Below are 17,482 nucleotides of genomic sequence, written 5' to 3'. Positions count from 1 at the left end.
CACACAACCAATAGATAATTGTTTACAAGCTTTGTATATCTGCTATTGCAGAACGAAATACAAATCGACGTGTCAGCTGTACTTCGTAAATGTTAATGATTGTTAACAAATCAAAACAGAGATTTCTCGGCTAAGTATTTTTGCCGAATGTAGCTAAACACTGATTCCGAACACGTGTTACAGCACTGTGGGTACAACAACAAGCAAACAGGCCTTTTGAGCGATATCCTTTGCATCTTAAAAAATACACTCCACGAACCAATATGCACCAGTAAGATAACTTGATCTCCGTGTAGCTGAGAAGGGCTTTTCTAATACTACACTTCTAATGTCTTGTTGCGATATACACTTTCGCGGCTTACCGTCGCAGACATACTTCAAAACGATCCCAACTCCTATAACTACTAGGCAAACAGAGAAGCAAACATCCCCACGCTTATATATTCTGGTAGACTTCGGGGCCTAATAATACTGCTGCTGAAAACCAGTAGGCTATTGTACACAGTTTCATCTAGCTACGCCAGCGCATTAAAAAGCCTATACATTTTGCCACATTTCCTATACAGTCGTAGGAAGGCGATTTCCAGGCCTTCTTGCGGCGCTTGAACTTAATTTGTTGACATAGTTGTTCACACACCTCTACACGAAGACAAGTCGTAACGTGTATAGCGTTTTACGCGTTTGCTTGTTTGGAGTGTCACCCTTACGGTGTCCGCCCGTTTAGTAATTTACGGCGGCTAACCATGAGTGTAATTCCACAAATAACTACTATACAGGTGTAGCTGTCATTCTTAACCATTGGTAAATGTGAAACTACACTCATTTAGTCCTACTTTAATTAGTGTCTCGTGTATTCTTGCTCGTTTATGGGTTTATTGACTTGTTTTTAAAAACTTCGGGTTCAGACACATTTCCTAATATCGACATTTTACTGTAAACATGTCGAAAACTTGACTTAAAACACTGTCGACTCTTGTGAATTGGCCTGAAGCTACGTATACTCAGGCGTATCTACCTTTCAACATACTACCAGCGCTTTGCGTATCGTGCTGTGCCTCAATACCGCATTTCGCGGCTTATACTTTCAATTCCTGGGCCGGCTACACAAGGCAGGGGCGTTTAAACTTTACTCGCGGCGGGCGATCTTATTGCTTTCAGTTGGAAAACACATAAAGTCGGGCTTTAGTAGCAAGCCCCGGGATTCGCGCCTGGTTTACTCAAGCGGATCTATTGTGACGCAGCAGGGCGCTTATGGACTTTATAGGCCGTTGCACCTTTCCGCTTTTCGACCTCGAAGCTTGAAAGCTCTGGCGCAGCGCGGCGCTGCGCAATTGTTACGCAAGTGCATCAGAAACAATGGACGCGCGCGACGCCCAAATGATTTGCGACAAAGAAATCAAAGAAGCGTCAGACGGAGTCGCAGCTGTTTTAAAAGGTAACAGTGTCGCGGTGAAAACCACATAAAGAGACGAACTTCAAATTGAAAGTAACATAGGTTTTCACTTTTTGGGAGCAATTTCGCAAAATTGTAATTTTCGAATATTCCAAAAAGTTAAGTAATTTTCCAAAAATGTGTCATAATACTGTTTATTTTTAATTAATTTTTATTGTGATATTTCTCATTCTTCTCAATTAATTATAGAACTATTTTTCAATTGAATAATTTATTGCGCCAGGCCTATTACTACTAAGCGAGTAGGTACACTATATTCGCTACGTCAACTACATATCGTTAATTTTCTTATTGTACTCATCTAGTTTGGTTGTAAAGCCACTAATCTATCTGTCAATATATTAGCCTGGGCATCGAGTTCGACAAACAGAAATTGCTGAAATCATCAGATATTTAAAGGTGTAACTTCAAGCTTTCCCTTTCACTCCTAAGTCGAAGAATTGCCTTTTAAGTTGACTCCCATACTTTCTCATATCGCAGAAATGCAAACATATGCCTACGTGGCCTCTGGTCATTGTTCAACACAAAAGTGTAACGCTTGTTCTGTATTGACATAACGTTGCGGCAAACCCAGGGCGAATTATTATTATGGCCGCGGTAATTGATTGGACAAGGGCCAACAGCGCTAATATGTTTGTTACCCCTCGATATTCGACTGTAAACACTCGTTAAGTGCACCATGGTGACCGCAATTGCTTTTGCGATGGTACTCGATATTTTGAACGCCTGGTATATAGTAATGCCGTGCTGGTGATTACTACTTGTTGCTACACTTGCCCACTTGAATCCGATGGATTGTAAAAAATGTGCTTGGTAGACGTCATAAATAGGGATGTCCGATAATATCGGATCGGATCCAATAACCGATACCAAGTTGGAGTATCGGTAGTCGTCCGATACTACGTGGTATCGGTGCCGCCCCGATACCAAATAACTTTGTACAATACCTGAATGTTTTCGATCTAAAGTAGAGTGCATAAAAGTAGAACATTTTACAATAAAAATAGAAATTAAAATAAGACTCCTATCGCTATAAGTTTTGACTTAACAACCCATAAAATATTAGCTTTGCACGTTTAGATTCCATAAGCTTTGCAAAGTGAGCTCAGTAATGACGTCATTTGGTATTGAATCAGGTGGCGATATTTTCGCCGATATATCGGGTATCGGTATCGGACATTCTTAGTCACAAGTGTCGAAGGCTGTTCCAATGAGTGACGTAGAAGGATGCAAACCACTGGTAAGCTGTAACATTCGCTGGGTAAATAAAGGTCACTTTGAAAATACGCAAGTTCAAGTCGCGTTTTACACAAATTGCATTTAAATCCAAGTCGAGATAATTTATACTGTAAGTTTAATTTTTTGCATCAAAAAAAAAAAAAATTCACCGTAATACAAGCATAGATGTATTCTATACCGAAAAATATTTTTTTTTATTGGAAACTAAACAAAACGCATAATACTAAGTTCTGTTGCTACATCTACACGTTTGAAAAATAAAGAAACCTTTTTAAATTGTTTTGCTAAAACAGTCAAGTAAATTAAAAATAATTACATGGCTCATGTCAAGTCTTTTGCTTATTGCAACACTGAACATTGCCGCCCCTAGTGGACACCGACCAACATTTTGTTCTCCAAAAATGCGCTATATTCTTTTTTGGAATATTCAATAAAAAATTAGAATGTTTAGGGACATAACTGCAGAAAGGTCGAGTACCCTCTAATTGTTTACCGTTATAGGTTATTCTTTATCAATCCTATAATTTTAGAGAAAAAAAAATCCAAAACTAATGAATTTATATAAATATAAACATGAAAACTGTTTTTTTATTTGTTATTGACTATAATTAAGCTGTTTTTATCATAATGTGATAAACCAAGCGACATAAGTTCTCTTTATTTTCTTCTTCAGTTGTGCGCTGTTTTTGTTTGACCTTAATACGTGATTTTAATATTATGATGCGCGCATGATTAAGCATTTGGTACGCTAGCATTGATATGATAAAAATGCCACCACTGTAAAAATGTAGAAAGCGTGGAAATAATAAGGCGTTTTATGTTTTCGATTTGCTGGAATTTAAGTTATTTTTAAAAGGTCATTTTTAGCTGGAAGTTGTAGACCGCTTGACAAAATTCTTCATTTAGATAGTACAAAATATATTAGTTTATTACACAATACATCCTACTTGACATTTCACAGAAAAGATTCTTTTTAAAAGCTTTTTTAGATGTTATATCATATTAGTTATTGGCGTTTAGTTTCTATTATTTTAAAAACGCAAGGTGTGCCAGAGAACAGCTTCATTTACAAAATTTCGTAATTACGTCACAGTAACTAGCGACGCTTCTTCGTACGTAAATAGCTGGAATGACTGGAGTGCCAAGCATATGAAAGGTGAAAGGTTTTTATCTATCAGCTCAGTTTGATTGATCTTTCTGGGCGCCGGCTTTTGTTTTGAAACTATTGTTTACATGCTTGGTAGGGGGTTCCATGTAATGTGACATGTTTCTGTAGTAATTGGGTTTGACCAGTAAATTGTCATAACATTGTAATCAGACAATGCAATAGCGTTTTACATCTAAAGCTAGTAGAAATGAATTTTAAAGTTTTTTTTAGTAGAGGGTTTTACAACCTATAGCTTACAGAAAACAATTGAATGAAGGTATTTTCAGGGAAAAGCTTGTAGACAGTTGATAACTATAAAACTATATTTAATTAGGAGTAACCTTGATTTGACACTTTTTAAATTTAATTTTATAATATTTATTTTGGTTGTATTGTTTGTTTTAAAAAAATTTTGGGGGTATTTATGAGCGAGGTTGTGTCAAATATATGTGAACTTGTGAAGAAACAAACATACTTTTTAGTTTTTATGATTAAGAAAAAGATCATGACATAGTGATGTAAAAACCTAATGAACTTCAGTGTTCTTGGTGGTGTACTAAACTAATAAATTTGTGTCCCACAGAGTAAAAACATTTGGTCCTTTGAAGGCTTAAGTAAAGGCCCACAAAAATAATACTCTGACGCTTTCAGTTTCATAACTCTTCAAATTAGGCATGATAATTAAGCAGTCGATAAATATAAAGAATATTATCGCAATCTGTCAAGACAAGGGCATCATTTTGGTTGATATGTTTTCACCCATTTTATAATTTCTCTAGTATATGGCCATGCAACTCCCATCCAGTCTGCAATTTGTGTGCACACTAGAATTAATAACTTGAACACCTAAACTCCAGCAAAAGGTTGAGTTGTGTTAGATACCTAACTATAGGCATAAAACCTTGATTGTACACCTCAAACTTTGGCGCTACACACCCAAGATCTCGGCGTTATGTGCCATCAAATTCAGACTGGATTCCCATGCCTGCAAAATTATATTTTGTTCAAGCTGTAGGCAAACATTTTGTTTCAAACAAGGGTTCATAAAATCCCCTCATCAATCAGTACTTCCTAGGAATAGCTGTAGACTTTACTTATTAGTCCTTTAGTTTAGGTGATTCTTAACAAAAATATTGCCCTGTGCTCTAATCTGAATATATCTTTAGCCAGTCTGTTGAAAAAGGTTTCACACCCCTGTTGTAGATCCTTTATCAAGCTATTAAAAACATCTCTTTTATAGAAAGTTGCAACCTCAGTGATGTCGATTTTTAAGAAGCGGGATAAATCTCCATATGTGAGTGAGCATATTAATTTTCTAAGTTTTGAAAAACTTTTTTTTGGTAAACCAACATTTTGGCAAAGGTAATTTGTGCAACAGATACTAAATTGTGCCAAAATGAGTGTAGCATTACAATATTTGATAAAGACTGTATTGACTACCTTTTGACTTTTTAAGTGTGCGATTCATTTTGGTTTCAGAGACACATTGGGTTAGCTTTGGTGCCTCCAGTTGCTTTCACAGCCGTTCCAGAAAGTCCACCTCCCACCCCAATTACAAAAAAGAAAAAATCTAAAGTCATAGCCTCTCCATTAACCCAGGTTGCACGGTTGACCTTAAAAACAGGTGACAAGGATTTGTAAATTATTAGATTCAATAATAATTGTTTGGAATTTTTAATCATTATGTGTTGTGTTTTATGTAGGTACATGTTCCCCTATAGATTAACATATATTTTTTCCAACTAACAAGGTATCAAAAGATGATTTAAGTGTTTTATCTAACAATCTTACCATTGTTTTTTAACCTAGCTGTGTACACTTTCTACGGATATGCAATGAAGTTTGTCTATGAATAGCAAAGTCAAGCAGGTTGACTAAATTCATAACATAATTTAATATTTTTAGCACAAGCCATTGCACAGGTAACATCTGGAAGCATTGATGATTTAGAATTGTCTTATGAACCTATGCAGCAGCAGGTAGCTGGAACATCACATGGGCAGGTTAGCTAATTGTAAATTTTATTATAAGTTGAGGACTAAAACGATTTGTGTTTCCCAATGAAAATATTTGTAAAACTTAAAAAGTATTTTTTTTTCGTAGGAAGAGCTTTATGCAACAATTCAGAGAAAGTCTGCAAGGCGTCCAGCAGTACAATCTCAGTTTATAGATGAAGGTAAGTCTTTTTCTATATTTGCTGAACTGTTTTCATGTGGAAAAACGTTGGAAATGTGCATATTTAAATACATGGTAAAGTTTTTATGTTAATAAAAAATTACAAATACAACCATTTGGCTTACTTTTAGGTTACGCTGTCTGTCAATAGCACACACATATATGTATATTGTATATAAAGTAGGCTAAAATTAAAAAAGTTTTGTTTAGTAAAATGATATTTGTTATGCTAAATATAATTTTATGCTGAATAATTTAAGTAAATGTCTGGCTGCAATGTAATTGTTTCAGAATGACTAACTATTATATATTGTCTAATTTTGGTTAGAATTTGATTATAATATGTTATTTCTAACAGCAAAATACTCCAGCAAAGCTAGCAATTCAGGTCAGACACAATAAACAGATCTTAAAAGATAAATATATATATTTCGCCAACCAAGGCAGTATATCTTAATTTGAATTTGAATTAAGCTTTGCTAGAGTATTTTGCTGTTACTGATCAGGAATTAAGGTCAACATTTATCTTGCAAGGGTCAAGATGATTTCTATTTTTCACATATTCAGTGTAACATATGTTATTTCTATTCCTAAATTTGTTGCAGAAGAAGTAATACCACAACACTCAGTTTTGGTTCATGATCAGCCACAAATACTCCCTGAAGAAGACCTAAATTCAAGTCAAGAATATGTATGTAATGCGAGGTTTAGTGGTTATACCTTTCAATAGAGATTGAACCCTTTCACTTGTTTTCTTAATAACGATAACCGATTTTTTTATGTTTTTGCCAACCAATACTGATAACTGACTTTTTATGTCAATCGTATACTTGGCATACAGTAATAACTTGAATTAAATGAACATATGATGTAAGTTACACTTATTTTGTATACAAATTGAAATATACAACACTTATTTTGCATATTAGCTTTGAAAAATGCTTAATACCATAAATCAACTCCATGTTAAATCAGTCTGCCAAAAGATTGAAGGCTAATGAAAAATTTGAAAGTTAAAAAATCCTTAACTTTAAGGAGAGATTATATAATATTTTCATGATAAAATATTGACGGAAATAAGAATTTACTGATACCAATATATTGGTAGGAGAGGAATATTATCAGCCTATCACACTGTAACTTATTAGATAATGTTTTTAAGAAATGTGATGCCTTACCTGAAAAAGTTGTTTTTAACCATTGTGTACTTTCTTTAGCATCAACATAGACAAAGAAACAAGTTGAAAAGAAACAAGGACAATGTAAACCCAAGGCAAAAGCTAAGTCCTAGAGGACAACAAACAAACCACCCCACATTGGCTAAAGAGGTGAGCTGGCATTTGTAGGTACTTTCAGTATGAAAGGAATACATTATTAATATTTAATTTGCTTTTACGACAATGTAATGTGTTATTCGGGTCAACGGTAAAGGTAGTAAATTATTGATAATTGCTTACTAATAACTGTAACCTGGTGTTAGACAATGCTAGTAGACTGTCAACATTTCTGTTTATTTCTAACATTATAAATAAACTACAAACGACACCAGACAGTTAATAAAAGTTCCATGCAGCATCACATCAAACTTAACTACCTAGAACTTAAATTGAAAGCATTGGATTTTAGTGAAAATTGTTTAAAATACAATTGATCTACTTTTTATGTTTTGAATTATTTCTAAAATTACTGTAAGCCTCTGTCGTACAGTGTTTGTATATATTTGAATATTATTTTTGCTTTCAAAAGCAGTTCTGGAATTGTAAGGCTTGTTATTCTAGTATCTCTTAAAAAATGTATTAGTTCCAAAAATGGTAAACTAATGAATTGCTTACTAACAGTGTTTTAAAGTCTTCTTGAAATGATGAAATGTAAGTTCCAGTCAAGTTTTTGCAAAATTTAGAAAATGTAAGTTCCAGTCAAGTTTTTTGCAAATAATTCAATTCCAAGTTAAGCCATTTGTATCAAAATAAACTGTAAAATTATTTAAAATAAAATTGGTCAACTTAAACAATGACTCAAGTGAACTTCAGTCAAATCATTTACTTTATTCACTTATACTATAGCACTGCTTACTGGTACAGTAGTTTTTTTAGGTTTCAGTATAATATGTAGTTTTAATTAGTAACCCAACATTTTGTGGATAATGAAAAGCTGCACTTTTAAAAAATGTGAACTTTGTGAACTGTTATTTTAATGATTGTTGCGATAATATTATGTACTTAGGGTAAGTATTCTTTAAATACACAACATAAATTCCAATTTTCCAAACAGAGTTACCAAGAGCAACACACCCCTTCGTACAACGCTTCCTCTGTTGTTTCTCCGAGGACTCTAGGGAACAAGCAGGATGCTCTTGCTGAAGAAATGAGGATGAGGGATGCACAGAATCGGGAGATGATCCTGCAGCTGATGAAGAACCAGCATGAAACAACATCCTTGCAAAGTAAGAGTGTCTTGAATGAAATGCAGTTTGTATTACCATCCTTGGTTTTGCTTCTGAATTGTTTATTTTGAAAAGAATACTTTGCCATAATCTTAAATTGATTTTAATTATATAATAGAATGTTTTTTTTGCCAATCACTTTCATATCTTTGTGTTAGTTTGATCAATACCATAAGTAGGGTCGGCACATATTCTTTAAATCTTTGAATGTCTTTTAATTAATTTGCGTTTTGAAAAGTCTTTCAAAGACCCTATGTGTTTAAGTCTTTAAATAGTTTTGAATTTTTTTTTATGTCAAGTTTCCAAACAATGTGTTAACTAGGTGAGGTTAAAAAGCAATTCTTTTTAACTATTTTTAATGTGTTGAGTGTGACATTTTTGCTGTTTTGTTTGCAATTATATTTTTAAGGCTATTTTAATGTGATAAAGTTTTTTTATAGAACTGTATGGCAAACCGGACAACTAATAACTACATTTTAAACATTCTGTAAAACCTGTTGTCGTTCGAAGGTTGACAGTGTGTGATTTAAAGTATAAAATATGCCTTTTTTATGTTTTTGTAGTCTCCTTAAGGCTCTAACTGTTATTTGATGCTCAATTTAAAAACCTCGCCAAATGGCCAAAGAGAATTTGTTCTATGATATTTGCTCAGGTGGCGAAGGAGCAATAAACAGGCATGTTGAGGACGATCCTTTAAATCAGGGCGAACATGGAAAACTCAAGGAGGTCGCCGAATATCTCAAGAAGCAAAGTGAGTTCTTGCGTTAATTGTTTTTTTTTTCTCATTCTGCAGTGGAGTGATGAATTTTGCCTAGTTTTGCTTCGTTGAAATACTAAAGGTTGCTGTTTATAGTTATTTAAATTTACCACGATTTGTTTTAGTGGGTAGTTAACTTTTAATTCACTTTTAGGTTACTATTTGTTACTGCATTAACATGCCACATAGATAGATCATTTATGTGATGTACAATACACAAGAAACATTTACAGAAAAAAAAAACACAAAAGGCGTTGTTTTAAATGTTGACCAACGTAATGTTGTTCTACTTTATTTATGTTTCTTAAAACAGGCCAACTTAATTGTCACGCGCTCTTTTTCCTTGTTCAAGAATAAAACCAAACGTTCATTCACTGAATGGACTGATTCATTCAACCTTTGATGCCAATAATATAACAAATCCTAAAAGCGAGATATTACAAAATTGTTTTTCCAGGTTTTGCGAGCGCCAAAGGCGTCGTAATCAAGGACAACCTGCAGGAAATGGTCGACGAGAACCACTTTCTCAAAGACGCAGTGCGACGACTTAACACCGAGCTGGAGAAATACCACAACCAGTACGGTGTGAATCCAGCCCAGCCTAACGACGGGCCGCCCGAAGATTGGCTGGTAGGAGAGGTGTATGCTTTTTACAGACTGCACATAACCTTTGCAATTGCCTGTCTTTGTGTCATTTGTTGCACCAGATTAGTCAAAGGGAATCTAGCCTACCTTTGATGTTTTGTTCTAGTTAGTCTAACTAACCAAGAGGTTCTAAAAGTGGGGTTCGAGGACTACGTAGGAGACTAGGGGTACATAAACTAGTTTAAGGCCTTATTGAAATCTTAGCGAGATCAAAATCAAAAGCGTTTCCTTTTGCGTCTTCGTCTTGTATTTACCCTCCATTTCATATTTACACTTGTTAGGATGTAAACAGCAGGCTTCTTAAGTCTCCCTTGTTTTATGATGTGAATATAAATTTTTTTAGGGGTGCGCTGAATTAACTCGTATAGGTGTGTTGGAAAAAAACGCGCAAAATGTTTTACATTACATTTATAAAAAATTAATCAATCAAAATGTGTTTTGTTTGATTTCAGATCGATCACAACGAGTTGTCTCCGCTTTTCGCGAGCTACGACTTTCAGCTGAAGGAGAAAAACGAGAAGATAGCAGCTTACGAGGCGCAGCTGGGAATAAGTGACCGGGTGAGAATATATAAATGTGTTAAGCTAAAGTCCTACTACAGTGGTTTAACGATTCGCTGTGATAAAATTGCGGTCCAATACTGTCAATTGCAAGGGATTACAATACAATTTCTATGATCATCTTTATTGGTTTAAATATTTACTGAACGCAAAATCAAGCTGAATAATAAAAGTTGCCGCCGCTTGTAGATTGTTGACAAGTGTGGGTTGATCTGTTCAATTAAAACTTTTTGACTAGGCATCGAGGATTTATATAAAAATACCCAGGCAAAATCGTTTTTTCGTTTAAGTTTTTTATAGTAACAACTTTTAACCTAAACTTATCCCTTTGTTTACAGAGTCAGGCGTCGTCCCCGGGAAGATGGTAAGTGTTTATTTCAATATATCGGTTTGTTTCCAGGGCAGATTTGGACAACTAGATTTCTTTTGGGTTATTGAATTTTGATTAGAATTTTTTTGCATTAATTTAAATGCTTGGTTTTGACTGAGAGCTCATAAATGCCGTTGGATGCAGTTTCATTTTTGGTAAAATTCGAATTATATTAGAACTAGAATTAGAGCACACAAGTAAATCACAAATTAGATTAGAATTGAAATCAGCCACAGTTTGCTCTAATTAATTCATTGAGTTAAAAAAACTAAAAGTATCTTTAAAAATATTAAATCCATTATATTCGGTAAATCGACATTTCGCTGTTTACAAACGTTTATGGCAATAATTTTTTCGAATATAATGACTTTAGTGTTTTTATTGAAATTACTAAAAAAACGTGTATTGTGTTCCATAGAATTATCTAGTTAACCAAGTCTGTTCCAGGGCTAACTACAAGGAACAGCAGAGCATCTTGGTGGAAGAGACCCACATGCTGATGGAGCAACTCGAGTTGCTGCAGCAGAAGATGAAGGAAATGCATCTCAAGCACGTCGATGAAGGTTGGTGAGGCGTTTTGACATCTGGGGATACTTTGATAAGCGGATATCCCACTCATATAAGGCTATGAGATATCGAACCTTTGACGTCAAACATATACAATTAGCTGGTAGCTATAGGTATAATGGCAATTTGGTTTGCTTTATTAAATAGCGTACGAAAAAGCCTGTGAAATCTTGAAATGAGGAAAAAAATAATTTAGTTAACCAATTTTCCGCAAAAAACTAACATGTAACTATATACTTTTCAACGGTTTTACTGAATTAAATCGTTTGCTTGCAGCACAAGTTGTTACAATTAAGATGCGGCAATCCATTGGGGAAGGTAGTCAAGATAATACAAAATAACAAAACTTGAGTTCAGATTTTCGTGGCGCTTATATTGGTGTATGCTGGTCAAAACCTCTGTTTTAAACTAAACAAAATGGTATTGGAACTCATAAAATGACGAAGACATACTTTTAGAAAACGATAAACCCGAATGCTGTGAACCGGTTTAAATAATAAAATTAGTGGGTTGGGCGCTTTGCTCAAGTGACATTGGACACTAAAAAAAAACTAGCGAAAATAACCATATTGGGGCTCACATGCCGTGACGGGTCAATTTAGTGAGGGGGTTCTCAAACTAAGTCCTATAGAAGACATATCATGCCACTAACGCTGGTACGTGTTACATTTTTTTTCGGTCTAAAAGGCTATGAGTTTGCCATATCTCAATAATTAAAATATCTGATGTATTTAATTTTAAGGTACTAAAAAAGCAACTCTAATCAATTTTTCATACCTCCACAATGTCAAAATAACAACGTTTTTTTATTTCACACAAAATCAATCAATAAATCTATGTGTGCTTTAATATACCGCCGATTCGAACCGATAATGACGTCAATCATTATGGTCAAAAATCTTTTTTTTATCAATTACAACTCGATGCAAATTATTCTTATAAGAACATGGAATGGTAATTATATGTGTGTGCTAAATTTTATGCCTTCTTATGCTTTTTAGACTGTAAAGATTACATACTAGTCGTTCTAACCAAAGAGTTTTAATTGGAATTCTGTGTTTTACCTATTGGACAAAGCCTACCATTTTTGGTAAAATCCAAATTAGATTAAAAGTAGAATTAGAGCACACAAGTAATTCATAAATTAGAACTAGAATTAGCTCCATTTTGCTCTAACAATGAATTAGAAAACTAGAATTATCTAATTGTCCACGTCTGATCGATTTTTCCCAGACGATTTATGACGATTTAAAATCCAAACGAATGGCCGCCATTTTTGGTCTTCAATTCATCTTGTATGAACTGTCCCCAGTGGCCCGCCTCTCTCAACGAGTCGCCGTCTCGGAAGCGGAGTTCGAGCAAGCCGACAAAGATCGGAGAAACCTCAAGGAGGACCTCTCCCGCCTCCGGGAAGAGCACGACCGATTGAAGATCGAGAGCGGGGAGAAGATACCGGCGCGTGATCACGTGACCGCGCTCACCAGATGCAAGAAGTAAGGCATCGTTTTTTTAAAACATAATTAACCAAATTTAAATAGTAATAATACTTGTGAGGCTATAGTTAACGTTAAACTTCTAAAATTTAATTTACTTCCAAAGCCTATATTGTGCATATTTTGTACTTCGTTTTAAAATTTATGTATTGTGTTTAATTTCATCCTAATTTCCTATACATGTCAATAACTAGAATTGCGTCGTTTTTTAGAGAAACTTTTAAAAAGCTAATTCACAACTCGATCGACCAAATTTGATAATACTAACTTAACGCACCAGTTCAAAAAAGTAGGGATTAGAACGTTTTTAAAAAAATATATATTTAAAAACAGAGTGTAAAACCAAAGCAAAGCATTTTTTGGCTTGTACAGTTTGTTAAATCCTATAGATGCAAACCTTTTCCCGAGATAACGGGCGTCGTTATCGGCATAAATTACCGTGTACTGTTTTGAGCTTTCAGTTTTAAAGCGATGTATATTTTGAATTGCAATTTTCAGTGAACTTGAAGATTTGAACGAGCAACACATTAAAGAACAAAAGGAACTCCTGCTGAAGATAAAGGTGAGACCTTAATCAAACCCCGTGAGTTTATGGTTGTGACCATCGTTTTTAACTGTTAACTTATCGTAATTAATGTGTCTTCGATGAGCGGAATATCTATTAAGTGTTTAAAGCATTATTTCGAACGCAGGAAGCGAACAGGTTGCGAAGTGAAGGCTCGATGAGGGAGGCCGAAGAAAAAGCCAAAGTGCTTCGACTGGAGGGAGAACTGGAGGCCATCAAGGAAGCAAGAACGTGAGTTTTTAATCGTAATCTCAGGCGTACGTGAACGCGTATTAAACAATAACACCAAGGGGACCGTAGAATAACAGCGTTGCAACTGGCAACCCCCTCTTTTCATCGACGCCCTCCATTGTCTGTTCGACGTTTAAGGCAGAAAAAAGGTGACATGGTAATCTGTTAAGAATGACATACAAAAATAAACTTTAAACCAACTAAATATGGTTCAGCTTTATAAGCAGCTGACAACAGAACCAGGCGTATATTCTGGCCAACTAAAATAACTTTAAGCCAACTACATAAGGTTCAACTTTACATAGAGATGACAACAAAACGAGAGCCCTATCTTGATTTAGAACGATAAACAACAGCTTGGTCATGTAACCTGCCAATAGTTTTAAGCTTAAAGTTAACTTGCCTTTTTCTTACAGGAAACTTTCTCTTGAATCGGAGCGCCTGCGCGGCGAGTTATCCGGGAGTGAGCAGCGCGAACTCGAGTGTCAGCTTCACCTGGCGCAAGTCATCCGCGTGGCGGAGCGCGCGAGCTGCGAGCGGTCGACCATCGCGTCACTGGCTGAGCGCGAACAGAAACAGGCCGACCGAGCCTTGCGCCAGTCTATGCACGAGAAATGGGAATTAGGGAAGATGGAGCAGAACCTAAAGGTTAGCGCTGGGTGTTTAAAGAAAGGACTTTGTATTGTGGTTAATAAAAAGTAGAATCACGAATGCAGAGAAATTTATTGCGCAAAGCGGTATGTGAGTACAACCATTCAATCGACTGTACGACACGCACTTAAAATAATAAGGCACATATATCGTACACGTTTATGTAGCTAATTTAATTCAACAGCACAATTCCTTAAGTTTAATACAGATTGCTCAGTGCATGTATTGACGTCAAGCATTTGAAGTTTTAAGATACGAATTACAAGACAACAGTGGTAAAAATAAGCCGGAACGGCCTGGAACAATATTTTTTTAGGTGCATAGCATCGGTATAAAAATGTTTTTGTTATTACCAGGCCATGTTCTTTTTCATCATGTCAGGCCACCATCTCTTGTATAACGTATTTATAATAGGTTTTCAGTTGCATATTTGTGCACTACATCGAACAACAACTCAGGTTTCTTAAACGTCCTGCTATGAAGAAATTTTTGTGACGTCACATATAAAAAAATATTCGTTCCGAGGGGAAAATTTTTCTACTTTCACCGCTGCGAGAGAATCCAATATGAATTCATCATTATTTTTGATAGCAATGCAAAGTGGAGATTGTGAGCAAGATCCCGAACAGCGTCGAATAGTTGACTCATTTACAAGTTAAAATGACGAAGATAATTCAATATGGATTAATGTTTTTCATAGCAATGTAAAGTGGAGCTTGCGAGCAAGAACAAGGACATCAGCATCCGGCTGCAGGAAGTGGAGGACACCCATCTCGGACAGATGCTGGAGCAAGAGCGGGAGGTTGCCAGGATGAGGAAGCTCCTCCAGCAGAAGCACAGGGACTTCGACAATCTGGCGAGGGAAAAGAGGTTGGTCGATTCGAATTATATATGAACTGTGTGTTTGAATTATCGCGTAAGACTGCTGTTAGCTAACTGCGTGGTCGAGGCCGCGAGTTACCAAGAGTTTGAACAAGTGGTTTCTGTATGTTTGCTGTATAAGACCAACATTAGGTTGTTAAAATTTTCCGCGATCGTTTGTTCTCGACCGTATATGCAGAACAGTTTTCGTTTGTTAGCACATAAACGCACTTGTTTTGTCGCTGTGTGTTTGCAGTTGTGTCTTGTGTTTTGCATTGGCTGTTTGCCTAAACTTCAAAAATTGCTTTTAAAACCTAATAAAGTTTTAAAACGCCAATTTTTAGGCCCGTTTGACACTTTTTAACGAACTTTTGAAACAATGGTTATGGCCACTCCCTTTTTGAAAACAGTGTTTTAAACGTTATGGTCCTTCTGCGAATTTAGTGGAGTGTAATAACAACAAATCGCTATAATTTGAGTTTTTTTAAAGCTAACATCGTTTTAGAAGTTTGTCCACCTTGACTTAATTCAAATTCTCAATGGTTGTTTCTAAAATATATCGTTTGTAATTTCGCTTGTAATTTGACCACAAAATTCACAATGTGTGACAAGTAACTATGCATACGACTTGCCCGTAAACTCCCGAACGTCTCGAACGGAAAAAAGGAAGCCAGCACCGTGATCAAGATGCTCCAATAATTATGTTATTCAAATATACACAGGCAAATTGAGAAGGAGCTTGAAAACGTGTGGCAAGCTGCTCACAACGAGAACCGACGAATGATGGAGACACTCCACAAGTCGAAGCTTATTTAATCACCCGTTCCAAATTCCGTGTATTACGCCGTACCGTTCTTGCGCTTTAATTTTGAAACGCCGTAACTGCTGTACGAATGCCTCAACAAACAAGCACTTATCACCACTAAAACGGCCACTCATTTTTTCATTATTCGTCCAATTATTCCAATGAAATGTTATGCGTTAAAACTCACTTGTTTTTTTGTACACATTTCGATGCAAAACATATCAACACGCTGCAGATCTTTTTTAAGTTCGTATTTATTTTTTACCGATGAAATTCAAAGGGATTTTACCCTGGCACGATATTTGTATCTTATCACTTTGCATTTACACACAAAGACAAGTAGACAATATTTTTTTAAAGAAAGTTCGCTATTTGTTACAAGGCGATACTCGTACGTTTTTTCTGTAAAAATTTTGACGAGATATTTGCAACACGCCAAAGATATATATGGAAACTTTTCCGTCGCCGCGTTACTTATAAAAAAAGTAAACCCTTTGAAAGACAAAGGTATGTTTTCAGGAAAAAAAACGTTTTGAAGCCACTGTTTTGTTTCGTCAGTTCGATTCTTGCAGGTTGACTCGTGTCAGTACAGTTACTATAATTTTTCCACGTTCTACGCTTTATGCAATATCTATGTTAGATAATATGTTTTTTGTGTACACGGTACCGTTGCTGTATTTCTATTTAATTTGCGTGTGAGTCTAAAATTGTACAAAACAAGAGATTTTGCCCACTGTTCATCGTTTTTTACATGTCCCGAAACTGTTACTAAATTCGGGTTTTTACTTCCGTGCCCTGTGAATCGCTATTAGGTTTGCACGTATTTTGTCCCACTGTCAAGAAATTACTTTATTTCTTTTTTTACTGCTTCACGTCTTATATTGTCTTTGTCTCCGTCTGTAGTTTATTGCACGATAGCTGTTGCGTGTAGAGCTTCGTTGTCACATTTTACATCCATCTTACTTTAAATTTGTAAAAACATGAGAGCAATGTGGTAATGTAAGAAATTAGATGCGTCAACTAACAACAGCAGACTTTCGTCCAGCTTCAATCGCAATTCGCCCGCTGTAATGCTCGTATTAAAGCGCATCTCTGACTCAAAAATAAATCTTATATTTTGAAGAGTCAAAGAGATTTGTTTAATAACTTTCTTTACCAAGTACGGCGCAAAATACTCAGCTAGTGTTTTTACATAAATGTCTACAACATGCCTTACGAAAATGAGTGGTGCCACCTTCGACCTTAGCCTGTGCCTTACTTTTAAAACGACGAATCATAGCCACTGAGTTTAAATAGTTTTTAACTTCAAGTTAGATTATAAGAAGCAGTTTATCATCTGCTCTTTTTAATATAGAAAAATGCAACTGTCTTGTTTAAAATTAATAACAATAAAGAAACATACAACATTCACAGTCATTTTGAAATGACTTAAGTCCCCGTCAAGTCATTTGAAAAATAACTTAAGTTTAAGTCATGTAATTTGTCCAAAAGACTTAAGTCGAGTCAAGTCATTTTGGTCA

General features: G+C 35.4%; 1 protein-coding gene across 1 annotated transcript; it reads left to right on the top strand.

Moving 5' to 3' along the window:
* Positions 1-5,748: 5,748 nt before the first annotated feature.
* On the top strand, positions 5,749-17,056 carry LOC146161533 (centrosomal protein of 89 kDa-like). Its single transcript, XM_083384565.1, has 16 exons — positions 5,749-5,842; positions 5,943-6,015; positions 6,620-6,705; positions 7,232-7,342; positions 8,286-8,457; positions 9,110-9,208; positions 9,672-9,844; positions 10,312-10,419; positions 10,758-10,783; positions 11,237-11,352; positions 12,669-12,849; positions 13,348-13,411; positions 13,542-13,645; positions 14,062-14,293; positions 14,997-15,166; positions 15,880-17,056. The coding sequence occupies exons 1-16, from the start codon at positions 5,807-5,809 to the stop codon at positions 15,971-15,973; spliced, it is 1,845 nt and encodes a 614-aa protein (XP_083240691.1). The 5' UTR covers positions 5,749-5,806; the 3' UTR covers positions 15,974-17,056.
* Positions 17,057-17,482: the final 426 nt, after the last annotated feature.

The sequence above is a fragment of the Ascidiella aspersa genome, chromosome 3, assembly GCF_963924565.1.
Source record: "Ascidiella aspersa chromosome 3, kaAscAspe10.2, whole genome shotgun sequence".
Classification (NCBI taxonomy): domain Eukaryota; kingdom Metazoa; phylum Chordata; class Ascidiacea; order Phlebobranchia; family Ascidiidae; genus Ascidiella; species Ascidiella aspersa.
Note: the sequence above shows the minus strand (reverse complement) of the source record. Positions and strands in the feature narration are given on the sequence as shown.

What these genes read in the sequence shown, in the direction of transcription:
- LOC146161533 (XM_083384565.1), top strand. Translation starts at nt 5,807, where the DNA reads ATGCAGCAGCAGGTAGCTGGAACATCACATGGGCAG. An exon ending in CTGGAACATCACATGGGCAG is followed by an intron (nt 5,843 to 5,942) that starts GTTAGCTAATTG and finishes TTTTTTTCGTAG; the next exon opens with GAAGAGCTTTATGCAACAAT. An exon ending in TGAAACAACATCCTTGCAAA is followed by an intron (nt 8,458 to 9,109) that starts GTAAGAGTGTCT and finishes ATATTTGCTCAG; the next exon opens with GTGGCGAAGGAGCAATAAAC.